Genomic DNA, 26,426 nt, shown 5'->3' with positions numbered 1-26,426 from the left:
AAATGTTGCGTGGCCTCGCCCCCCCCCCCCATTCTAGTATTATTGCTGCCATCCAAGGGAGCACACAGAGGGTCATGAAGCACTTCATGTCAGCCCTCCTCTGATGTTTGTTCCCCGGCAACTGGTATTCAGAGGTACTCTGCTTTAGAAAATGGAGGTTCCATTCAGCTATCATGAATAAGAAGAGCATAAGAGGAGCCCTGCTAGAGAAGACCAAAGCTTCAGAAAATGCCCAAGAAGGGCATTGAGGCTTTCCCCTGCTGCTTTCCCCCCAGCAACTGGTATTCAGAGATACACTGCCTTGAAACATAGAGGTTTTATGCCTGTGGCTGTTAATAAATTCCAAGGCATTGAATCTCCCAAGTTAGGCCTGGTTTACATATGCAGCAGAGTAATTGGAGACTTAAGGTTGTAGGTTTCTGGACTGTACCACTTCAGAATGTGGGTAAGCACTTTTTTTTTTAAAAAAAAATCTCATTTACATTAAAACTGCTTTCAAGTAGAAAACTAGCTCAGCAGGGACCTAACTGGGTGACAATTTTTCTTTCTTACACTTTTTTTTTTACTTTCAAGGTTTTACCATGGGTGTGGCTAAAGATGGTAACCCCCCCCCTCCCCGGCAACCTGACATACACAGTTCACTATTTCACTTTCTTGGAATTCTACCACCTCATGTGCTGCAGGCATAGAACGTGTGTGAATTCTGGACTCTGTGCAGAATTATTTTCAGTTGCCTGACCTGATTCTGCTAACCCTAAATTCTCTAGTATTATGTGAGTTAGCATGGAAAAATCATAGATATTTTTTTTCTCTATCTACAATTTTATAAACTTTTCTCACCTATTTCCATGGTTGTTTTATTTATTTTAAAGATTTACACTGTGCCATTCACTCAGTTGCTCTCCGTGGTGGCTCATAATGAAAGAATGGTTATAATTCTTATAGATTAAATTAACACCAGAAATATGACTTTGTGTACAGTGTGGCTCCGGATTCAATTTGTGTGTGTGTGTGTGGGGGGGTGTAATCTTTCCCCAATGCTTTCTTGTATTTATTAATTTATTGGATTTTGATTCTGAATATCCTACGTGAAACTCTGTTCTGCCATCAACCCAACCCTGTCAAGGGTAGGGTGGGCTGAGAAAGAGAGACAGGACCAAGTCAACCCCATGAGCTCCATGGCAGAGTGGGGATTCCAACCTGGGTCTCTCCAGTCTTACACTTGGATCTATCACGTTGGCTGTCTGGTACTCCAGCTGCTGATATCCAGCAGGAACCACATTGAGAGTTCTGGAGAAAGAGTCCCTCCAGGAAGAATGCTTCCAAATAGTGTCAGTCACCCCCCCTCTCCAAATCTCAAACGCTTTAGCGTGGTGTAGTGGTTAAGAGCAGTGGTTTGGAGTGGTGGAGTCTGATCTGGAGAACTGGGTTTGATTCCTCACTCCTCCACATGAAGCCAGCTGGGTGACCTTGAGGTGAAGAGGACAAGGATTGCATTTGCTAACCATCTAATGCAGTGGTTCCCAAAGTGGGCAGTACCACCCCCTGGGGGGGATTTCCTAGGGGGGCACTAAGAGGCAAGGGGGCAGCAGAGGGGCACTAGAGGTGGGCCCCTTCAACTGTGTTGTTGGACTGGGTAGGGGGGTGCTGGGGATGAGTTTGTGGAACCAAGGGGGCGGTGGCCCAAAACGTTTGGGAACCACTGTTCTAATGCAACACACATCTCAACCACTCTTTGACCTGCTGGCTGAAGTTTGCTTAGCAACCAGGACCCCCCTCCCCTTCTCCAGGTCAAGAGGATGCAGCCCTGCTCTGCTCTTCCAAGGGCCCAGTTGCTTGTGGTGTCTTTGCTCCCTGCACTGCCGTGAGATGGCTGCCTCTTAGCTGAGAAGCCTCTTGCAGAGTGGGGATGGAAGGGTTGAGAAATGACCATTGTAAGGCAAAGGGGTGGACCTTCCTCTCCTTTTCAGTTGCCAGCTCAGCTGCTTAGACACATGCCCCGTGCACATGTGTGTATCTCCAGAATATTTTGTTTATATTTATTCATTATATTTACTTTATTTGTATCCTATGTTTCTCCCTAATGGGGAGCCGAAACAGCTTACATTGTTCTCCTCCCCTCTGCTTTATCCTCACAACGACCTGTGAGGTAGGTTAGGCTGAGAGCATGTGACTGGCCCACTGTCACCCAGCAAGCTTCTCTGGCAGAGTGGGGATTCAAACCTGGGACTCCCAGTTCATCGGTGTGGCTTCTGTGCAGTCCCACATGGGAACTGCACATGCGCAGGCCAGCCGCAGAGAAAATTATGCAGGAAAGCTCTAGAAACTGCCAAGGAGACTCTGGATAGTTCCCAGAATGCTACCATCTTTGAAAGGCATGGTGGACTCACTGGAGGATATTTGGGACCTGTAATGTCAAAGTGTAGATGACTGGGGAAGTGTAAGCTCTAGCCCTGCGGCAAACCCATAAACAGATTTCAGCAGACGGCAAATCCACGAAAGCAGTTTTATTGGTTAGAATCGACAGGTTTCAGAAGCCATATTCAAAAGGACACTAGTAAGGGGCAAAGGCAAGGTGCATAGTATATATGGAAAAGCAAAAGGAGATAACTGGTAACCTAGGCAACCCCCCTCCCAGAGGCAGGAAGGAGCACTTGGCGATTCCCACAGTATGGGAATCTATGAAGACTAAACACGGGGCACAGACTGGTCTTGGACAGAACAGCACAACAGCACCTGGGAGCAGCACAATCGCACTACCGCATACCATCCTCATGGCTTGCTCCTGACAGGAAGGCACTGGCAAACCACCCCGTAAACACATCATCCTTATCCCCAGTGTCAGTCTTCAAGGGGACCCTGCTCCTGTCCCCTATCAGGGTGCCGGAACTAGGAGAGCGTAGCAAGCGAAGCAGCAGCAATCGTTCTCCACTGAAGGGAGACGAGGCACTTGCCATATCCCCCTCTTCTTCCAGAGATCTTTGCAGTTGAGCCCCGTCTAGGGAGAGGGGCTCTGCCTCCCGCAGACACTCTACCTCCCCCAGGAGAACCCGTCCCTTACCACGAGGTGAGTGGATCTACTTCTTGCCCTCGGAGCAGGACGTGATTGTCATACCAGATTTCCAATTCGACACCGAGATGCGCTCCAGAGCTTCGATGGAATCGCATCGCAGTGCTATCGATCCCGTAGACACTGGGACCAGAGAGGCCGCTGCTCTTGCTGCCGTTCCCCTTCCCCTCGTCACCACAGAGAGGTTCGGCACCGTGAATCGTCTCTCCAATGTTGGGACCCTTATTCAGCACCCGATCGACATCGAGAGACCCACTCACCTCAACACCAGCGCAAGGAACGATGCCGGCACTCCCCTTCGCCTCATCATCGGGAGGAACATCGACGCTGAAATTCCCATTCTACATCCCAGAGTTGCGCATTGGCACCGAAGCATCAATCTAGATTCCCTAGGGACCATGCAGTGGCTTTGACGTCGAGAGCCTCAGCGCCATGAGAACCTGCTTACCACGCCAGGCAGGTGCTCAACCCTGAAACCTCGGACTCTGAGGACAGGTCCAGGGCTTCTAGGAGAGAGTCTGAAACATCCTCTTGGCCCTCTCCAGACGAGGTGGTGGGAGACCCCTTTCCGGTTTCACCGTCTGAGGACATTCGGGCTTACAACGAGCAATTGGCCAGGATGGCCAAGGCTCTGGGTCTTAAAGTTGATTCTACTGAACCCAAGGAGATGGACCCTATAATGGATGTCCTTTACTCCCCCGAAGCTGAGCCGGTGTCCATTCCCATGGTTAAAGGCATTAGGGATGTTGCCACTTCTAATTGGTCCAAACCTGCCTCCTACCCTCTGATCCCCAGGAAGGTAGATAACCTTTATAAGGTACAGGAACACCCTTGTCTATACCAACATCCGCAGAGCAGCTCCCTCATAGCTGACAACCTCCCGGCCAGGGGCAAAACTGGGTCATATTCCTCTCCCTCCGACAAGGAGGGTAAGAAATTGGATCTCGTGGGCCGCAGATTTTATTCTGCAGGTTCTCTGGGCCTTAGGATCGCGAGTCACGGTGTCTTAATGGCCCGTTACCACATGCTTCTATGGGAGCACGCAATGGACCTATTCTCCTATGTGCCAGAGGAGAAGAAGCCCGTGGCCAGAGCTGTGCAATCAGAGGGATATAGATTGGTCTGTCACCAGCTATATTCAGCCAGACATGCAGCAGATGCCGCCAGTAAAATCATGGCTTCCAGCATAGTGCTACGACGTTTTTCATGGCGGAGGTCCTCAAATTTGCCTCAGGAGGCTAAGAATAGATTGGAGGATGTGCTGTTTGATGAGCGGGCCCTTTTCAACGAGGCTTCGGATGAATACCTCCATAAGTACAAAAAGGATAGGGCCATAGCCAAATTGTTGGGCATTACAGTGCCCACATCCTCCTCCAACTTCAGGTCTAGATATAGACCCAGGCAGACTCCCTCTTACTACAATAGGCTACCGATTCACCCCTACCACTATCAATCTCAGGGTTGGCAACCGTTCGCACCCCCTGAGCAAAAGAGGTTTCCCCCTAAGAACAGGAACAAGAGAGGCGATAGGTCCCCACAAAATAGGCCCAATCCTAAGAAGGGGCCTCAATGACTGACCGTTATTGGCTCTATTTCGCCTGAGCTGCGGTTTTTGGACAGGCTGTCAAAGTTCTATTCTAACTGGTGTTTGATTTCCTCTGATGGTTGGGTTTTGACTATAATAAAAGAAGGTTATTTTCTGGAATGGCATGATTGTCCTCCTTCCCTCCATTCCCCACAAGGGGACGTACAAGCTCCCCAGGAACTGAAAGCGGAGGTTGCTGAATTGCTCGAAAAGGGTGCAATTAGTCGTGTCTCCATCGACCAGACAGGTCAGGGTTTTTATTCAAGATATTTCCTAGTGGACAAAAAGGGAGGGGGCAAAAGGCCTATCCTTGACCTCAGGAAATTGAATAAATTTATTCACGTGAGACCTTTCCGCATGGTGTGGATCCAAGAGGTGGGCACACTACTTACACCCGCATGTTCTTTGCAGTTTTAGATCTCAAAGATGCCTATTTTCACATAGCCATCCATAAATTGTGTAGGAAGTTTCTCCGCTTTTCTTGCGAGGGCGGCATTTTCAATACAATGTCCTCCCATTCAGATTGGCTACTGTCCCATGTGTTTTCTCCAACTGTGTGGGCGAGGTAATCGGATATTTGGCAATGCAGGGTATCGCCATCTTTCCCTACCTAAACGATTGGTTGGTGGTCAGCTCTTCCCCCAACTCCTGGAAAAACTAGGGTTGATTGTTAATGTTACCAAGTCACGGTTAGAACCTTCACGGAGGATGGAATTCATTTGCGCGGGTTTGGACTTCCAGCAGGCCAAGATGTTTCCCCCATTGCAGAGAGTGAGGGCCATCCAGTCAATGGTAGAGGCTTTTCAGAGGAACCGTTTTCAAAGAGCGGTTTGTGTCCAGAAAGTGTTGGGCCTCATGGCCTCCACGACAGCTGTGGTCCCCTTAGCATGGCTTAAGATGAGACCGCTTCAGTTATTGTTTTTATAGCATTTCCGACCGAATGTTGATAGCCAAAGAAAGATGCTATCTGTTCCCAGGGCAGTGGTGAAAACCCTTAGGTGGTAGACCTAGGAGGAAAACCTGTTTGCAGGGGTCTGGTTTGGCGTGCGGACGCACGAGATCCAGATTTTTATGGACGCTTCACTGAGGGGATGGGGGGCTCATTGTGGGTCCCTACAGGCAAAAGGTAGATGGTCTAGCGAGGAGTCCCAGATGCACATTAATCTACTAGAACTCAGGGCTATAAAATACGCTCTGATCTCTTTCACAGGGACCATGCAAGGGAGACAGATTCTTGTTGCAACGGGCAACATGGTCACGAAGTACTATGTAAACAAACAAGGTGGCACGGGATCACGGAGGCTCTGCAAAGAAGCCATCCTCATCAGGGAGTGGGCTACTCAGCACCACACCTCGTTAACAGCCATACATGTCACAGGACAGACGAATGTAGTGGCCGACGCCCTGAGCAGGGACCTGGACATGCAGCACGAGTGGTCATTGAACGATCGCATCATGCGTCAGCTTGTAGATCGGTAGGGTACCCCCTCTGTAGATTTGTTTGCTACAAGAGACAACACAAAATGTCAGACCTTCTGTTCAAGAGCAGCAAGGGATACAAGGTCTATAGGAGATGTGTTCCAAATCCCCTGGCAAGGGGGTCTGATGTACGCGTTCCCGCCCTTTCCACTGATGCACAGAGTAGTTGGGAAGATAGTGGCCGACAGGGCTTGAATGATCCTGGTGGCCTCATTTTGGCCAAAGAGGCCTTGGTTTCCAACCACATGTTCCCACATGTCCTGGACGTCATCTCAATCGGGAACATGTGGCACCATGACCCTATGTCGCTCCACTTGACAGCGTGGCTGATTAATTGAATAGGGGGTTTTCTACCGAGGTAGCTGAAGTGCTTGTAGCATCAAGGAAGCCCTCCACTAGGCATTCCTATAGTAGCAAATGGAGGGAATTTGAGTCCTGGGCGAAGGGAAAGGGGGTTGACCCAAGCACATGACCGTTGGCCCAGGTTTTCGAGTATCTGTTATCTCTCAAGGGCAGAGGGCTAGCGAACTCTTCAGTAAAGGTACACCTAGCAGCCATTTCATCTCTACACGAGGGTATAGGGGACCGCTCCTTATTCTCCCATCCCCTGTGCAAGAGGTTTCTGAAGGAGCTTAATAATATGTTTCCCCCCATCAGGGCACCATTGCCACAATGGAACTTATCTGTGGTGTTTACTGATATGATGTCCAAACCATTTGAGTCACTGGCCTCTTGTGAGCTACATTACCTAAACTACAAGGTAGCATTCTTAGTGGCCATCATGTTGGCCAGGAGGGTCAGCGACCTATCCGCACTCCGACACGACCCCCCTTTCCTGAAGATTCATGGCGATAGATTAGTCCTTCGCACGAGTATCAAGTTTCTACCCAAAATGGTTCTGAGGTTCCACACCTCGCAGGATATAGTTTTACCCACTTTTTTTCCAGGCCCTCAGTCACCCAAAGAAAGGTCATTACACACTTTAGATGTGAGACGGGCCATTTTATTTTATCTGCACAGATCAAAACCGTTTTGGAAAGATGATAATTTGTTCGTATGTTTTTTTAGTTCAAGGAAGGGTTGCAATGCTTCGGCCCAGACCATTGCCCGATGGGTTTCCAGGACGATTTCCGTTGCATATGGGGCAGCGGGCAGGGAGTGTCTATTGAATCTAAGGGCACACTCCACTAGGGCGGTAGCGTCCTCTGCCGCCTTCCGGGGACAGTTAGCCTGTTGAATATTTGTAGGGCGGTCACTTGGTCCAGCCCTGCAACGTTCATTCATCACTATTCCATGGATATAGATACCCAGGCCGACTCTGTAGTGGGTAAGGCTATCTTGCAGTCAGTTCTGTAGGGTAAATAAAGGGTGTTAGTTGCAACCTCACTCCTGCCTCCTGTGTTTTCCTTAGTGTGTCCAGAGTGTGTCCAGGGGAGGGCGACCAGAATGGTCAAAGGTCTGGAATCCATGCCCTATGAGGAGAGACTTAGGGAGTTGGGTTTGTTTAGTTTAGAGAAGAGAAGGTTGAGGGGAGACATGATAGCCATGTTTAAATATTTGAAGGGATGTCATGTTGATGAGGGAACTAGCTTGTTCTCTGTTGCTCCAGAGACTAGGACATGGAGTAATGAATTTAAACTAATAGAAAAGCGATTCCACCTAAACATTAGGAAGAACTTTCTGATGGTGAGGGCTGTTTGACGGTGGAATGTGCTGCCTCGGAGGGTGGTGGAGTCCCGGTCTTTGGAGGTCTTTAAGCAGAGGCTAGATGGCCATCTGTCGGGAGTGCTTTGGTTGTGGGATCCTGCATGGCGGGGGGAGGGTCGGGTCACTGGGGATGTGGGGGGAGGTAGTTGTTAATTTCCTGCATTGTGCAGGGGGTTGGACTAGATGACCCTGGTGGTCCCTTCCAACTCCATGATTCTATGATTCTATTCTCCCATGTGAGACTGCACAGAAGCCACGCTGATAAAAAACGGTGTTGCTTACCTGTAACTGTTGTTCATCTAGTGGTCTTCTGTGCAGGCACATATCCCTCCCTCTGTCCCTGCTGTGGGTTGCTTCTTTCTGGGCAGTACCTCAGCGGCGAAGAGGAGAACTGGAGGGATGGCCACTTGCCCTTCCCCGTCACATGACCGCTTGGGCAGGAAGAGCCATGGGGCGGGGAGGGGAGTGAGAGGCACGAAGTTTCTAGAGCTTTCCAGCATAATTTTCTCCACGGCTGGCCTGCACATGCACAGTAGCCATGTGTGCCTGCACAGAAGACCAGTAGATGAACTACAGTTACAGGTAAGCAACACTGTTTTTCCTAGCCCCACACTGTAACCACTACACCTCACTGGATCTCTACCCATCCATTCTTGCTTTGGGCTGTTGGGGCTTTAAAGCTGTTTGCAACATGTAAAAATATAATTTTAACTTCTAAAATTACCTTAAGTAGGGCAAAAAAATTAGCTCTCAAGGCATCTTTACAAGATGGAAAGACCCTTTAAAGTGGGTTGACATTAAAATGGCAAAGGTAGTCGCCTGTGCAAGCGCCAGGTCATTCCTGACCCATGGGGTGACGTCACATCCCGATGTTTGCTAGGCAGACTGTGTTTACGGGTGGTTTGCCAGTGCCTTCCCCAGTCATCTACACTTTGACATTACAGGTCCCAAATATCCTCCAGTGAGTCCACCATGCCTTTCAAAGATGGTAGCATTCTGGGAACTATCCAAAGTCTCCTTGGCAGCATCAAGAGCAATTCTTGGCAGTTAAAGAGGTGGTTTGGGGAACCCCTGGGCTGCTGCCAAAAACAGCATACTATTTCCTCTCTCCTACCCTGTTCCCCTGAATTTTATCAAACAAAGCGACATCACAGCACTCTATGGAGAGTCTTCTGTTTCACGGCTGCTTTCCAGTAGCAGTGAAATTCTCAAGGCAATGATACCAGATGTTACGGAAAAAGTAGGGCAGAGATGTCGGGAATCCGCTTGACAGCATCAGTCATAGAATCATAGAGTTGGAAGGACCACCAGGGTAATCTAGTCCAACCCCCTGCACAATGCAGGAAATTCACAACTACCTCCCATTCGCTCTCTGTATCCTCTGGTTCTGCCTGCAAAAAAAATGGCTTGGTTCTTACTTTGTAGAGCACTTACACAATGGTTCATCTGGCCCTGTGCTCAAGGTTATCTTTTTTCCTCCTTCATATTCTTCAGATTGAGGAGTCTGTGCGGAGTATGGTGATGCGCTACGGCAGCCGCTTATGGAAACTACGAGTTCTTCAGGCAGAGCTTAAGATCAACATTCGGCTGACGCCAACCGGCAAGGCAATTCCCATCCGGCTCTTCCTGACTAACGAATCGGGCTATTACTTAGACATAAGCCTGTACAAGGAAGTGACGGACTCCAGAACCTCCCAGGTACAGCTGGTCATGATCTGATGTTTCCCAAACTGAGACAAATGTTCTATTTTCCCCCACTTGTAAGTGGGATTCAGATCTTGAAGAGTTAGTTGCTTGGTTACCATGTTATGCACAAGAAGGCTTGTGTATGCTCAAAAGGTGTCCATGTGAATGAGACCTGCTGCCTACTGAGGTCCAGATTCTCTCTGGAAAAGCTAGGACTAAGAGGGAAATCTCTTCTACTGCCTGTCCTAAAGGGAGGGGCTGTGGCTCAGTGGTAGAGCATCTGCTTTGCATGCAGAAGGTCCCAGGTTCAATCCCTGGCATCTTCAGTTAAAGGGTCTAGGCAAGTAGATGATGTGAAAGACCTCACCCTGAGACCCTGGAGAGCTGCTGCCAGTCTGAGGAGACAATACTGACAATACTGACCCAGGGTCTGATTCAGTATAAGGCACCTTCATGTGTTCATGTGACCACAGGTTTAGGTCTTAACATGCAGCATAACAAAAATGACACAATCTGCTAACGGGTCTTTCGAACAAAGTGACAAGGCTCCAAGAGACCCCACCTATCTCACAGGGTGTCTGTTGTGGGGAGGCGAAGGGAAGGTGATTGTAAGCCGGTTTGATTCTTCCTTAAGTGGTAAGAGAAAGTCGGCAACTCTTCTTCCTTCTTTTAGATTATGTTCCAAGCTTATGGTGATAAACAAGGGCCACTGCACGGAATGCTGATCAACACTCCGTATGTGACAAAGGACTTGCTCCAATCCAAGAGATTCCAGGCTCAGTCATTGGGAACAACATATGTCTACGATATCCCTGAAATGTTTCGACAGGTAAGGGCTGCAATCTTAAATGTTGTCTGACAAGAGGGTCCATTTAGCCAGGTGCTGTTGAGTCAAAGAGGGGCTAGTCCCAGATGCTTTGGGGGGATTTATGTGTAAGGTGTGCAATAGATCGCTTATTTAGCGAGGAACCCATCGGCGCTGGCGTCTTTCTCTACCATGCCATCTATGCTGCGGGGACAGAGGCTGCAGTCTCCGGCTGTTCCCCGAGGACAATCTCCCTCCCGAGGGAGGAGAAGAGGGACGGATGGAGAAGTAAGAGGCAAAAGGGGCGAAGAGTCTGCCTCCACGTGGGGTTGCTTCTATGGAGCAAACACTGCTGCTGCCTTCCCTTTGCGAGGTAGGAGAGAAACTGAAGAAGGCGGGTGATTCTGGGCAGGAACAGGAAATGAAAGTTGGTCCTGCCTACCCTGACCACAGGAAGGGAACCACCTGTCTCTCTAGATGCCCTCCCTCTCAGAGTGAGAAAGCTTAGTTCCCAGTGCCTTATATCCAGAGGTACTCCGTCCCCTTGGTACAGCTCTATCCTCCCAGCTTCATGCCCGGAATCTAAACTTTATTTTGGGTAGCTGTAATCATAGTCCTACTGTTTTGCCTGTTAGACGTCTCCATTTTATTGATTGCACTGACTTACTGTGTAACCTGCCTTGGGTCTCACTGAGAAAGGTGGACCATAAATAAGGTAAATGAAACAAAAATAAAATAATTGTCCTTAAGAGAAAGAAGCAGTTGGGAATTGTGGCAGAGCCACCAAAGAGGTAGGAAAAAATGCAGCTTCACTAACCACTCCTCTTGGGGGGCTCGCTCCACTCTGAGAAATGTAGGGGGGGGGGTAGGAAAGAAGAGGATTTTGTTTAAATGTAGACAAGCATACTTTTACTCCCTCCCATCTTTTGTTGTTGGTGTCATTACAGCCCACCTTCTTCAGTTTCTAAATGCAGCTTTTTAATTTTTAATTGAGGTCAGGGAACAAAAAACTGTGGAGGGGGAGAAGAGGGACAAGACAGGAAGAGAAAATCCCCCCCCCCCCTTGCTTTCTGGCTCTGGAGAGAGCCTTGAAGTTCCTGGCTTTAGCAGACAAACTCCAGCTGTTCCCCCTTTCCCATGAACAGGGAAGCTGAAGAGTGCTGACAGGCCGCTCCTGACTCACACAGGGGGGCGGTTGTGCATGCGGCTTCTCCCAGAGCCTGCTGCATGGAAATCCTGGGGACATCTGGAGCCGCACCTCTGCTTCAGTGAGGTGCTTTGCTGCTGGGCAAGAGAGGCTGCCTGTTTGAGCATTTTAATTCTGCTGCCTGGGTAAACCAAGGCAGGGGTCCTTAGGCTGGCTGGGGTTGAACACGAGACCTCTGCCTCTGAGTTTCAGGGCCTCCTTGTCACAGGCTTTGTCCTCTTTCATGCTGCGGCTAGTTTTTGTTAGATAGTCTTTGTTAGCGGCAGCGATTTCTGCCTCTGATCCCAGTGCGAAGAGTGAAGTATTTTGTTTTGTAACAGGCATCTCCCCCCTCCCCTCACTCTCTCTAGTCTTTGATTAAACTCTGGGCTTCCATGAATGAGCTCGCAGTCCTGCCAGACCCTCCTCTGCCTTCTGATATCTTGACGTATACAGAACTGGTGCTGGACGACCAGGGGCAGCTGGTGCACATGAACAGGCTGCCGGGAGGAAATGAGGCAAGTTGTACCATTTTGTTGTTCACTTTTTTTCTCCTTGTTGCTAATACTGTGACCCTCCCTTGAAACGTCCACAGCCAGGGTGGGCGCATGGATATATTTGGTCTTCAAGAGGTACATCAGGGTGCCCACTTGGGGTGAGCCTAGGCCTGGAGGAGAATGTCCTGTCCCTTTGACTGGGGCTTAATTTGTGTGAGCCATGACCTGGATGGCCTAGGCTAGCCTGATCTTGTCAGATTTCGAAAGTTAAGCAGAGCCCTCCCTGGATAGTACATGGATAGGACCACCAACGAAGTCCAGAGTCACTATGCAGAGGCAGGCAATGGCAAACCACCTCAGTGTTTTTCTTGCCTTCAAAACCCTATGGGGTTGCCATAAGTCGGCTGCGACTTGACAACACTTTCCAGCACTGTTTTGCCCTAATCTGGATGGCCCAGGCTACTCTGATTTCTTAAGATCTTGGAAGCTAAGCTGGGTCAGCCATGGTTAGTCCTTGGATAGGAGACCACCAGTGAAGTCCAGGGTCGCTATGCAGAGGCAGGTAATGGCAAACCACTTCTGAACATCTCTTGCCTTGAAAACTCCTCAGGTTCGCCAGACGTTGGCTACAACTTGATGGCACTTTCTACCACCAATGTGTGTGAAGCTTGGGCAGTTGAAGCCCTTTCATGGCACACAAGTGAATAAGATCTCATTAAGCCTCTATTAAAAGGACAGGAGGCCTTCCTTTGTGCCTGCTAGCCACCCTTGTTTAGCTCAACTAAGGTGAATCACATCACTGACACCACTACTGATTTATTTTAAATTGTATTTTAGGAGCATTTGCTGTTGTTTTTAAACTAAAGCAGGAAAAGAGAGTCAAGGAACAATTTGGAGGGCGAGGGAGGTATAAGAAGAGTTTGCAACGGGAGGGTGAAAGAGGAATGAGCAAACTCCAGGTAGAAGCTTTGAAAAGGTTGTGGTTGGCCCCCATATGTGCAACCCCATACGTGGGATTGTGTGGAGGAGGATGTAAGCACTTGTTTGTCCTGAAAGTCCAATAGCCACACCAAGAGACAGATAGTCCAGCAGAGTTGGTTTATTGGTACAGGTATGCAGAGCTTAGGAATCAAAAGGCAGGAACGAAGGGGGATGGGGGAGCACTTGGTTATATGGAGAATTACAGACACAGTACAGTCATATCATGATAATACAGGCAGTTGGAGGTACCAAGCTCCCACGGGCTTCAGACCCTGGGAAGGAAGGCAAAGCAAAGCCAGTTGGCGGCTGCACTGATAAACGGCCTTGAAGCCAGAGTCGAAACAAGGAATGCAAAGTCAACCTGACAGAGGAGATAGAAAATGGACCCGGGGAAGAAAGGAGGAAGTGTGGAGCGAAGGACTGGGAGTGGGTTCCATGTGGTGCGTTGGGTTTATGAGGTGGATCTTGGAATGGCAAAGGTTTGAATATTTCTGGGTTCAACTGGGATTATATTAGTCCCGGGTTGCAAGCCTGCAAGATGGTTTGGGCAGCTCTTACCATGGTTTTCCTTATGGAGCAATGCCATGTGAGCTATAAAAGCAGATCTGTGTACTCTGCTTCTTGTGCAAAGGTAGAGCATGCTTAGGGTTGTGAGAGAGACGGCCCTGCAAAAGCTTACTGTGACCTTCCAAGGAGTCTGAGTCTGAAGTCCTCTGCCATTTGTTTTGTTTGTTTTGTTTCTTGAAACTGAGGCTTTTACAATTACATGGGATGTATGTTTTGTATGTTTCGTGTTTTGAGCTGCTTGGGGCATAGGTGGAAAAGCACAGCATAACTGCTTTTGATAGAAGTATCCAAAGAGCCCTGCTGGCTCAAACCAGAGGTCCAGCATCTGGTTTTCCCCCTGTGACCCATTTGATGCTTCCAAGAAGCACAGGAGATATAACAGCCTGTCCTTGTTGTTCACCCAACATCTTCTGCTTGGAGTAGGGTTGCCAACGTCCAGGTGGTGACTGGAGATCTCCTGCGACAGAGATCAGTTCACCAGGAGCAAATGGCTGCTTTGGAAAGTGGATTAGATGGAATTATACCCCATTGAAGTCCCTCCCCAAACCCCGCCCTCCTCAGGCTCCACCCCAAAAATCTCCAGGTATTTCCCAAGCTGGAGCTGGCAACTCTAGCTCAGCAGTGTGCTGCCTCTATTCATGGAGGTTCAGTCCAGATCTCCCTTGGCCCTGAACCCTACTAGTTAGCCTTGAACAGCTGCTGCCTCTCACCCCTAATCCCTGTTGTGTATAACACAGAGACAGTAATACTGACCTACCTTACAAGGCTGTTGATTTTATGCAGAGCCAGCATAGTGTAGTAGTTAGAATATCAGGCTAACGTTTGGGAGACCCAGGTTTGAATCCCTGCTTTGCTGTGGAAACATGCTGTATGACCTTGGGCCACCCATGTGCTCTCAGCCTAACCTACCTCACAGGATTATTGTGAGAATCCAGGGGAAGGGAGGAGACGAGAACGATGTAAGGGGCTTTGGCTCCCCATTGGGGAGAAAGTAAACCAAGTAAATAAATTATAGGTGAAAATGTAAGTGATGTTCCAATTTAGCCATGTTAGTCTGAAAGCTCACACTACAACAGAATTTGTTAGCTTTTGAGGAGGCGGAGGGGCGAGGGCTTGCTTCTGTTTTTGCGTATTGAGCGTGTGAAATACTTTGTGTAAATGCTGAACTATTAACATTGCCAGAGAGGGGAAAATACCCTAACACCCAACCAACACGGAGGGCCCACTTCTGCAAATGGGTCTATTGGGTAGTGTCTTGCCCAGGGAAACTTGAACCTTAGTTCTGTTTCAGGATTTAAGGTACAATAAATGACCCGACTACTCTTAAATCTGAGTGAAGGCAGGCTTTAACTTGGAAGGGGGGTGTGTTCTTGTATTGTTTTGTTTGTGTTGTCATTTTGCCAATTTCCCTCACTGGCATTCCCGATTCTTTGGTTTCTTTTACACCACATACACACAGTTGAACCAAAAATAACTCTCAAGACTGCCCAAGTTTACCGGGAAAAATTTGGTGTGAGAGGTCCCAAAAATGGTGAGAAAGGTAGAGTTGGCGGCTTCAGTCTGCGCAAGGGAGAAACAAAATTAAAATGAGGGTTTCCGATCTGAAAGGGCGGGGATGATCGATTCAAAAGCCCATCTGATTTTAATCCGTGCCCCCTCCGTCCCTCCGTCGTGAGACCTTCGTCAATTTTCTTTCTCCTCTAAAGCAAGGCCAGGCTCTAGTGCCAGAGGAAAGGTCTCCCTTCTCTCTCCGTGCTTTTTTCTTTCCCTCTGTGCCCCCCCTCCCCTTCTCTCTGCTCTTGTTCTGCATTTGGAGTGGTTGGAGGCCAGGGGAGTAGCAAAGATTCCCAAGGGAGAGAGCTGTGTTGTGGCTGAAATTACTACTGCCGAGCTGCCTGGGCATGAACGTGTAGTGTTTACTCTGCCAGCATGAATACAAATAGTCTTATTATATGGAACCCTGTACCCAAAGACCAGCCACTCTCCCTCGCGCACTCTCTCTCTGTGTCACACGCACATACTTCTTTTAACCCTTGGAGGACTTTCTCTGTCCCTCGGACTCCATGTATGCCCTAAACTTTCTGCAAGCAGGACATTTAAATGAGAGGTGGGCAGTCTTTCATGCTGGAAGGATCTGTTTAGTTTTTTGTTTAGTTTCACTTGTCGGCCAAAACTCTGGGACCTGCCGACTGGAACCAGTTGCAGAATGGGATCCTCCTGCTGCACCTGTAAGCTGTACAGCAAGGTATTCCCCCCGCCCCATAAAATGCCAATTGACGTATTAGTTTCAATGCATCATCAAGGATTCCAATATCAAAATTCTCCTGCTAATGCAAAGGCAGGAGGCCAGTGGATGCGTCCATTTTAAAGATGAGGAACAATGATGCTTTGAGAAAGGAGCGATTCTGGTTTACTGACAAATTGTATACAGCAGTTTCTCTCAGCGTTTTATTTATGATTTCACCAGAGCAGCATGGTTACCGTGCAGACAACTAGGCCAGTTGCTGCAACAGTTGGTGGTGCGGGGCTAGCTACTTGTGAGGGGTGGGAATTTCCTGGATAGCGAGATGGGGGGTGGGGGAGGAGGCTAGGCTTTAAGCCCGGGGCAAGGATGGGCTCCCAGTGGAGCTTGTGCAGCTCTGCCCTGACTCAGCCACTGGGCCACTTCCTGGCCTCAAGGACCACCCATTCCTGACGAACCTGCCCAAGTTTTGAGGTCCATCTGGAGCTGTTCTTTGTGTGCCCAGCTTCTTCAGGGAAGGCAACGTGCCACAAAGGACAGAGTCTTTTCTGTTGTCACACCTTCGTTATGAATGCCCTTCCCCAAACCTCCTGCCTAACACCATCTTGCTAAATTTTTGTACCCGTGCTAGAGTTTTTTTATTAAAAAAAAATTCTTATAGGCTTTCTTAAACTGTTACTTGGGGGGGGCTCTGCTCCATTGCTCAGGCACTTGACTTTTGAAGGGTTTAAAAAATTTTTTTGCTCGTTTTCTTTGTTGGGATGAATGTTATGAACGCTGCTGTTTATATTAAAGGTTTTTTTTAAAGAGGGGCTCATGATTTTTCTGCTTTAGAACGAAGTTTTATACTCTGCACTTGGTTTATACTGTACTGATTCTCATTGAATTATACTGCTGCTTTAAGTTATTTGATGTTGTCTTAAATTTATTTTGGATTTTTCTTTGGTGCAAATTTGGAAAGCAGCAAACATATTTTAAATGAATATCTCTGAAAATTAAATTGAAGTTACTCTGGTTTCCTGCCAGCCTGCTATGATTTTAAATCTGTGGCTTGGAGCAAGCAGTTATTTCTGCTGAAGGAAGGGGTTTACATCAGTGGAGCAGTTGTGTCCCCCCCCTCCCGCTGCAATCCAAAACACCCACCCAAATACTGCTGCAGGGGCACAGGGGGCAGGGAGTCAGAGATGTGCAGTGGGAGAGAGGAACTGCCGAAAATCATTCCCCCTTCTGTTTGTGGATGTCTTCCCACGGGATCTAAACCTTTGGCCACAATCCAGTCAAAACCGAATACTTTACTGATCTATTTCAATGGGGGGGGGTACCCTTGGGAACTTTGACTTTCAAAACCTTGTTGGCCTCTAAGGCGCTACTGGACTCAAATCCAGCTGTTCTGCTGCTGCAGACCACTACGGCCACTGCTGAAGCTATCCTCATCGAATGTAGTGAAATCATCAACACCTCCTTTATTAGTGTCCCTCTGGATCCTGAGGTGATCTTCATGGATTTCTTTTTGTTTGCACATGCCTCTCAAAATGTAAAATGATCATGACCATGTGTGTGAACACATGTAAGGTAAAGGCATGCTCGTTAAAGGGCCAGGATTGTCAACCACTCCCCGAGGAGTGTATGCAGAAATGACAAGCTGTGGACAGGAGGGCATTTTATTTAGAAGAAGAAGAATAGTTGGTTTTTATATGCCGACTTTCTCTACCGCTTAAGGGACACTCAAACTGGCTTACAATCACTTTCCCTTCCCCTCCCCACAACAGACACCCTGTGAGGTAGATGGGGCTGAGAGAGTGTGACTAGCCCAAGGTCACCCAACTGGCTTCATGTGCAGGAGTGGGGAAACAAATCCAGTTCACCAGATTAGCGTCCGCCACTCATGTGGAGGAATGGAGAATCAAACCTGGTTCTCCAGACTCCGCTGCTCCAAACCGCCGCTCTTAACCACTACACCACACTGGCTCTATCTATTTATTTATCTCTTATTTTTTTATTTATAACATTTATTGGCTGCCTTTCTTCCTTATAGAGCTAAAGGCAGCTCACAACATAGATAAAATACATAAAATAAAAATACATTTTTAAAAAACCCAAAAATTTAAAATCACAATTCAGGACTGCAGAGTGGTCAGCTGCAGCACTGCAGTCAAAAGCTCCGCTCACAACCTGAATTCAATCCCAACGGAAGTCTGTTTCAGGTAGCCGGCTCAAGGTCAACTCAGCCTTCCATCCTTCCGAGGTCGGTAAAATGAGTACCCAGCTTACTTGGGGGTAAAGTGTAGACGACTGGAGAAGGCAATGGCAAACCACCTCGTAAACACAGTCTGCCTAGTAAACATCAGGATGTGACGTCACCCCATGGATCAGTAATGACCCAGTTCTTGCACAGGGGGACTACCTTTACCTTTAGTACACTTAACCAAATGTGGTCCTAAATAAAACCGTCTTCAACTGCCTCCTCCTTAAAGACTGAAAGTGAGTGGGGCCAGGTGAGTGGGGCCACCTCCCTGGAGAGGTGGTTCCATATTATTGAAGCTAAGCCAGAGTGGGTTTGGTCAGTGCCATGAGACTCCTTTGTTCCATGATGGAAGAAGAAAAAGTGGCTGCAGGCTCAAAAAGATTGGGGGCTCCTGCTCTACAATTTATGAAGAAAAGAGACTTGAAAAGAAGAATTCCCCCCCCAAAAAAAAAATAATGGAAGAAAGGGTATAAGTACAATCCTAGGATTCTGATTCTTTTTAAAAAGTAAGTCTCTAGTGCTGCTGATGCAAAGATGAGCTTGCGAGAAGCCAGAATGAGGTTTTGGGTGCAGAGTTCCACTCACTGGAACCAGGGTACAGTGGAAGGGTGTGGGATAAAGATACCTTGCATGCAGCTAAGCAGGTCAGGGTCTGCTCAGTGCCTGGATGGGAACCCCCATGTATGAGGCATTGGGCTCTATGACAGACCAGCAGGACATAATTAACAAATGCATAAAATAAATAAATAAATAAATAAATGCATTACAAAATCTGGGTTTGCTGCCATGTAATGTGTGAAACTCCCCTGATAATAAAGATGTGGCTGAAAATTATTTTACGGAAGAGGACTACAAGGCAGGAGGTGGAAAAATGGGTTGGATGAAAGGATTTTTCATTGATTCATCATCTGCTTTTTAATATATCAAGTGGAATGATTAATCAATTAAATAAATGTGAACATTTCCAACGTCTTGGTTGGCTGATAGACTAATTAGTTATTTAACCTCTTGTCTTTTAACCATCCAGGGGTTTGAATGATCAAATATTAAGTTTGTCCGTGTGTCATTAAAATAGCTGGGTACCTATTTGGAGTTGCTGAAGGAAGTATGTGAGACGTTTTTGGTTTTAATAAACATGAAAGCTACCCCTCATTACTAGAAATCAAAAGTCATTTGGAATTTTTCTATGTTACCCACTGCAATAACGTATCAGAAATACAGTAGTCTACCCTCTAAAATGAAGGAAGTGTTTGCTTAGTTTTCAGCCCCATTACTTACAATTTGCCCTTCTTAGTGGTGGCCCTGAAGCTGTAGTTGACTGTACTGAGTAAGGTTTGCAGCTCCAGTAAAATTTAGCACCCCAGTCCAGTGGTTGTGGGTTCTGAGACCAGCAAGTCACACAAGGTAGCTGCTGGACCCACTAAGCCCAGGTAGCAAACTGAAGGTCTCTTTAGCTGCCAGAGCCCACATAAACTGGATGGAATGTGTTGTCTCTCTTTGTGGGTAGAGCTTCTGTGCTTCTACTTTAGATCTAAAGTAGCAAGCAGGAGAGAGTACTAAAATCTAGTAGCTAGGATTGTGTTTTCCAGCTCATAGTTGGTCACACAATGCAAGAATATGCTTGAACAAAGTCTTATCCCATCATCCTGACAGTGCAGAAATCTGACTTTTGAAAACTCAAGATGAGGGGGAGAATCTTGGACTTTTGGATTATAAACAGGGAACCAAAATGGGTTATATCATTCTCATCTCCTCCATTTTATTATCACAATAACCCTGTAAGGTAATTTAGGCTGAGTGTGTGTGAGCTTTCATGGCAGAGTGAGGATTTGAGCCTGGGTCTCTCAGATCCTAATCTGAAACTCTAACCACTACCCCACATTGATGTGGGGTGTCTACTGTTGAGCAAGAAGCCAGGGCTAGGTAAGTCAGGCAAGTTGTGTAGTAACAAGTTGTCTGTTGTTGTTTCTGGCCCTGATGAGTCCTCTCTCAAAGGCCAAAACAACCCTGGAAAGGGCCCTCTCCCCTGCCTTTTATTGACAGAAACCAATGCTTGAAGTCTGGCAATACTGTTGCGGATGTTTAGCAACAGTCACTGAGGACATTCATTTCTTAAAGCTATAGGTACTGCTTCTGTCATTTGCAGGGAGTTAACCCCCAATGTTTTCTTTTTTCTTTTTTTTAAGATTTCAGATTTTTCTGTAGACCCAAGACTTTTCTCAGGGTTATAGAAAGATCTGTCATCTGTCCATGGCCCTAATCTCCGGATTTAAGTATCCATAGATAGGGCCACATTAGAATTAGATCTACAGATGTTTCCAAAAGAGTATATACTTTTAAATGCAATTTGAGTTCTCTGCTGTCGTTGAGGCATTTGTATCATTTGTTTAATATATATTGGCATTCTGCAATTTAGTTTTTGGAATATTTCACACATAACCCATCAAAATATACTGAGCAATATCTGAGGAAGTTGATTGAGAGATGTGACCTTTGTGTTTTGTGGCTAGCAATGAGAGAAGCTCGTGGAGGAGAATTGGATGATCAGTTTCCCGGCAAGATTAGCTAGAGTCCAGTATCACGTTAGAGACCAACAAGATTTTTGGGGTATAAGCTTTCACTAGTCAAAGCTCCTTTCGTCAGATATCAGCAGGATTATTTTCTGTTGTGTGCCAAAATGAGGAATTAGGGTGGGGTGTGTGGATTTGTATCCAGTTGTGTTATTGATAAAAGAGTTGTAGTGATAACACTAGACCACATTCTCTGGTGTGCACAACCAATCTAAAGCCCCCATAAACTACAAGAAAGGCAGGGTATAAATGTTTTAATAAATAAAGAAGAATCTAAGCAGCCAGCTGCTTGAAGGAGTTATACCTAGTAGGTTAACCGTGGACTCAGCTGTTTTTAACTTCTTTGCATTTGGAAAACAAATCTGTTGGAAACCTTCTCTAAAGATGGTGCCTTCATAGCCTGGAGGACAGACTATCATTAATGTGTGGTGCATGGGACTGCCCTTGGTGGCTTTACTGCAAATGTCTTTGATTGCATAGTATCCAACATTATTGGTCAAGGAAACTAAGGCTTGCCTACTTGCATGTTTGGTACTTTCTTGCAACGCAATGCCTCCCTTGAACACTAAGATCTTGGAATGAAATTGTGTACACATATAGGCGCAATTCTACATTTCAAGTTCAATTCCCTATTTCTCAAGGAGGAAGGAAGCTGCAGAGTAAATTGTAATGTTTTGCAGGCTGAGAAATTGGAATGAAAGTTGGTATTTTCAGCTCAAGACACAAATTTGCATTCCTGCATCCATTTTCAGGGAATAAAGATGTGCCCCTCTGTTGCCACATCATAATGTAATATGGCAGCATGATGCCGTATGGCGCCATAGTGCACTATGGGTGGAAAGGCGGGAAGATAAATAAAATATCTTCCTTGAACACTGAGATGGGGGAATTGGGTATGTTCTTCTTTGACCTTCTTCAGTTCTCTCTTCCTTTTTTATGGAGGTGTGGGTCATTATGTGATTAAAAAAAAAACGTTTTCACATTTTACCAGGCATAAAGACCTCTGGGTTTTGCTAGCTTAAGTCTGATCAACTGATGTAAAAGCTAGGTTGGGAAACACATTAAACCATTCATCACAATAATCTATGTATTTATCATCTTACCTGTCCTCCAAAGAGCTCAAGGTAGTCCCTCCATTTTATCTCCACAACAACCTTGTGAGGTAGATTAGGCCGAGAGATGGCCAAATAGAGCTTCAGGGCTGAGGGGGGCTTTGAAGCGGAGTCTTCCCAGTCCTAGTCTACCTCACCCTTGTTCTCTCTGCTCTGTGACCCTTTATGGTTTTACACAAGGGTCCCCAACGTGAAGCTTGTGGGCTCCATGGTGCCCGCAGACACCCTTCCTGGCACCCGCCAAGTGTTTTTAGGAAGTGGGTGGGACCAGGTAGGGCTTTTGCCCAGCAAGGATTATGACTGACTGTTGGAGATTTGACTGGCTGCGCAGATTTTTTAAAATGTTGAAGAAGAAGAGTTGTTGTTTTTATATGCCGACTTTCTCTACCACTTAAGGAAGAATCAAACCAGCTTATAATCGCCTTCCCCTTCCCCACAACAGGCACCCTGTGAGGTAGGTGAGGCTGCAAGAGCTCTAAGGGAACTGTGACTAGCTCAAGGTCACCCAGCTGGCTTCATGTAGAGGAGTGGGGAACCAAACCCGGTTCTCCGGATTAGCTTCCACCGCGCCCAACCACAATAGCTCAAGGATCTTAACTGCCACAATAGCACAAGGATCTTCTCTGTGTGACTGAAGTTAACCTGTGGAGGTCATTTTGCGGCTGGCATTTTGTTTTTGCGCCCACCATGCTCTGTCAGAATTCCTAATATGCCCGGAGGCTCAAAATGGTTGGGGACCTCTGGTTTAACACATGGTGCCTTTCTGGACACCTGGGTGGTAAACGCAGAAAGCCTCTCTTCCTAGGCATGGGGAGGGGTGGGTGCGCATGAGCCCTTTTTTCCTTTCCTGATTTCCCTATGAAGAATTTTTCTTCTTCTTTTCAATGATGCAAAAGACAGTATGCATTTGTGACCCTGGGTGCGCAACACAAAGTCCAGCGTCATTTCCCCCTTTTGACACTAGGTGCCACCATTCTTCTTTCGCAGTGCTCTTCAGTTCGAATTGTCTAACTGGGCGCCTGTTCTAAACCATCTCCTTCCCGGTGTGTCCCAGCATTGCTGGACCGAATTAGGTGAAGGGTTACTGGCAGAGTTGCACACAGCCATCAGCAGTTCGGTTTGGGTTTCTGTGCTGGCCCAGAGGATGAATGTTGAGTACCCAAGGTTGGGTAGGGTAAATAAAATATATAGATAATGAAAATATAATTTATTTAGGGCGCTATGTCAAGATAAAAAATATTTAAAAAACGTTAAAACAGCACAATGGCATTTCCTAAGGTTGATCTCTATAACCACATGCCAGACGTGTTTTTTGGCCTATTTGGCCTTGGTCAGTGGTCAATTGAAACCCATTCAGTTGTATAAATCTTAAAAGAGATGTTTGTTAAGTAATTCCAAACATCTCTTTTAAGATTTATACAATTGGCTTCTTAATAGAGACTAACCTATTATTATTCTATTTTTTTAACCTATATACATGCCTGGTCTGATATCTGTAAATGTGTGTATGTTTTACATGGGTTTCAATTGACCACTGAGGAAGGCCAAAAAGGCCTAAACGCGTCTGGCGTGGGGTTATAGATATCAACCTTAGGAAATGCCATTGTTCTGTTTTAATGTTTTTTAAATAATTTTTATCTTGATGTAGCGCCTTCAATAAATTTTATTTTCATTATCTATATATTTTATGTATCCCACCCAACCTTGGGTACCTAAATTCTGTTTCCTAGGTTGGGTTTCATTACCCTTTTTTTTCTTCTACCAGAGGATGAGTGGCCGTTGGGCATGTGAACTTGCTGCCCTGTTTCCACTGAGGCGGCTCCCCGCTTGGCCATTGCTTGGATGGGAGGCTGCCCTGTGAAAACCACTTTATTTAATGCATTTCTAACCCGCTGTTCTCCTCTGGCACTCAAAGCGCTTTGAATATCCTGAATGCAAAGAGGGCTTGTGATGTTGGCCTGGCCAAGCACCTCCCGGCTCACTCAGTGCCAGCATGGGAGGCTACCGAGGAGCCTTTATTTTAACTCATCTACCACAAAGTGTGGCTTTTAAAAACCAGCAGACAAATTCCCAGTGGAGAATAGCTCTGACAACACCTGATAACCACAGTAGATAGTGTGCACCTTAGATAGCCATGATGACTAAAGGGAACCTCCATGTTCAGAGGCATTAAACCTCTGAATCTCACTGCTGGGAGGCAACATCAGGGGAAGGTCTTGGCCTCTGTGCCCTGTTGTCACACCTCTAGTTGGCCACTGTGTGAGACAGGATGCTGGACTAGATGGACCACTGGCCTGATCCTGTAGGGGTCTTCTTATGTTTTTATAAATGGAGCCTCTGTGTTCAGAAGTAGCATATCTGAATGCCAGATGCTGGGGTAAACCACCAGGGGAGGGCTGTTTCCTTCAGTCGCTGCTTGTGGGCTTCCTGGAGGCTTCTGGATGGGCCTCTATTGGAAGCAGGATGTGGAACTAGATGAAACCCTTGGTCTGAACCAGCAAAGCAGTTCTTGGTAGGCATGATAAGGCAGAGTGGGACCTGTGTGTACAAAAGCAGTATATCTCTGAATACCAGGTTTAGGCTGTCAAACCAGGGGAGATGTCACCTTTCATGCTGTACCTGGGAGCTTTCCAGTGTTCTCTGGCTGACCAGTGTTAGAAACAGAACACTGCAGTAGGCAGATCTTTGGTGCCCTGGGACATGGGCTCTTCTAGAGGGGCTCCCAGAGGAGGTGCAATCAATATAAAAACAAGTGTTTGCGTATTTAAATAGAACATTCTCCTGCTCAGATTGCACCCCTCGACTGTCTAAGCAGTTAGAACTGGACACAGTGATGCTGTTTTTGGCAGCAGGCTTGTGTTCGCCCTAATAATACCATTCTGCCCCAAAGGGAGTTGTAAGAATAGACCCAGCCCTTCCAGGTCAGTGCAATTAATGATCAGGGTGCTTGAAAATGGAGGAAAAACTGGAACACACTTCTATCTCCTGGAGAAATTTCTGTGCCATGATTTGGAGGCAAGTTGGCTGGATCACAATCTGGCAGGAACCAGCCATATGCATTAAGCAGCCATGTGCTTAATTCATAATGCTTAGGACAGTTTATTTATGTGCGGACATCACAGTGTTTTATGTGCAGTCAACCCACATAACTCCATAATGCCATGACATTGCAGCGTGGACAAATTTGCCTTGGATGCTATGGGCAGAGGAGGACAGTGAATACCCCATTGTATGGACTCTTGTTGAATCTGAAATTCCTGTGACTTGGGTAAGGTATAAGTGCCACCCCCCCACACACACACACACACCGCATGACATTTAAGTAACTTGTTTCCCAAACTAAACATGATTATTTAGGAGCAATTCTCATGTATGCCAACACTACATAGGGTTATATCTTGTGTGTGTTTATTCATTTGCTACGGCGATTTTAACATGTGATCTCCTGTTTGTGTGTGTGTTTCTCTAGAGCGGGAACGTATGTGAAAAATTACGTACACACAACAATACAGGCGGGATATTATGAATCTCTCTCTCTCCTTGTCTTGCAATTCCGTATTGCCGTTGTTACCCAGGGAGCAAATGACATCCCAGCACAGAACCCTAATCACAGTTTGGAACATCAGAAATAATGATTGCTTCTGATCGGAGGCTATGAATAATTCATCTGGTTTGATTTTCCCATCCCGGCCAGTGATACCTTTCAGGCCAAATGGGTTTCTACAGGAGAATAATGGCCTCACTTCTTATGGAAATACTGTGGCACACATCATTTCGCCAACACAAAAAAACAGTTAAATTAGACTCTTTGCATCTTCAAGATATATTTTCACCCTCATCCCTGCTCTTTTCCATTCGCCTTTTCTTTCTTGGTGGCTACAGAGAGGCAGCCAATACATTGTTTGGAAAACACAACTGGCTGTCTGCTCAGAACTGCCTCTGTGGCTGGAAATAGACGTTACAGCCAATGCAAAGCTGCTGCTGAAAACAGAAGCCCTGCGCAGCTTTCTGTAATTTCTGGGGATGTTCCATGCATAATTATTACACGCTGAGGTTCCCCACGTGGCAGACAATGAAGTGTGTGTGTGTGTAGCTCTGAATCAGATAATGCCATGTCAGGTGTTGTGCATTCCTAGTTTGTGCGACCGAGTGGAGAAGGTGCCATGGTGCTTCTATTTTTCGGCAGCCTCCTATTTGCCATAATATCTAGTTTTAGGCTGTGGTGTTACTCTAGAAACACTTTTCCGGTTTGTTCCTGTGGACTCTCTAACCTCTGAGCTCTTGAACACATGAAGCTTACTTACACGGAATTGGACCTTTGGTCCATCAAGGTCAGTATTGTCTTCTCAGTCTGGCAGCAGCTCTCCAAAGTCTCAGGTTGAGGACTCTCACATCATCTGCTACATGATCGTTTAACTGGAGATGCCTGGGACCTTCTGCATGCCAAGGAGATGCTCTGCCATAGAGCCATGGCACCTCCCTCTTGCTTATTTTTCTTTTCCATTTATACTCTTTTATTTTGCTGCTCTTTTAAAAATTATCATGTGAACCCCTACTTTTAGTCAACCAATTCAGTGCAAGCTAAGCCAATGTGTTACTGTAGTATTTCACCCAGACTTGGATAGGCCAACTTTGCCATGGTGCTATGGTCCTTCAGAGTTCATTTGCCTCCAGAGTGCATAGTTCCCATTTAC

At 46.7% G+C, this 26,426-nt stretch overlaps 1 protein-coding gene and 1 non-coding gene across 3 annotated transcripts in view; both read left to right on the top strand.

Annotated features, from left to right (window-relative positions):
• Positions 1–26,426, top strand: part of ACACA (acetyl-CoA carboxylase alpha) — a 257,765-nt gene that overhangs the window by 143,196 nt on the left and 88,143 nt on the right. For both annotated transcript variants that reach the window (XM_056865593.1, XM_056865594.1), the window contains exons 37-39: positions 9,336–9,539; positions 10,201–10,356; positions 11,890–12,036. In XM_056865593.1, coding sequence (XP_056721571.1) covers positions 9,336–9,539; positions 10,201–10,356; positions 11,890–12,036 — 507 coding nt within the window. The remainder of the gene's footprint in view (positions 1–9,335; positions 9,540–10,200; positions 10,357–11,889; positions 12,037–26,426) is intronic.
• On the top strand, positions 9,782–9,853 carry TRNAA-UGC (transfer RNA alanine (anticodon UGC)). The gene has a single exon. It is a non-coding gene; the product is annotated as a tRNA-Ala (tRNA).

The sequence above is a fragment of the Euleptes europaea genome, chromosome 19 (genome assembly GCF_029931775.1).
Source record: "Euleptes europaea isolate rEulEur1 chromosome 19, rEulEur1.hap1, whole genome shotgun sequence".
Taxonomy (NCBI): Eukaryota; Metazoa; Chordata; class Lepidosauria; order Squamata; family Sphaerodactylidae; genus Euleptes; species Euleptes europaea.
The sequence above is the reverse complement of the archived record's forward strand: the minus strand, read 5'-3'. Positions and strand labels throughout refer to the sequence as shown.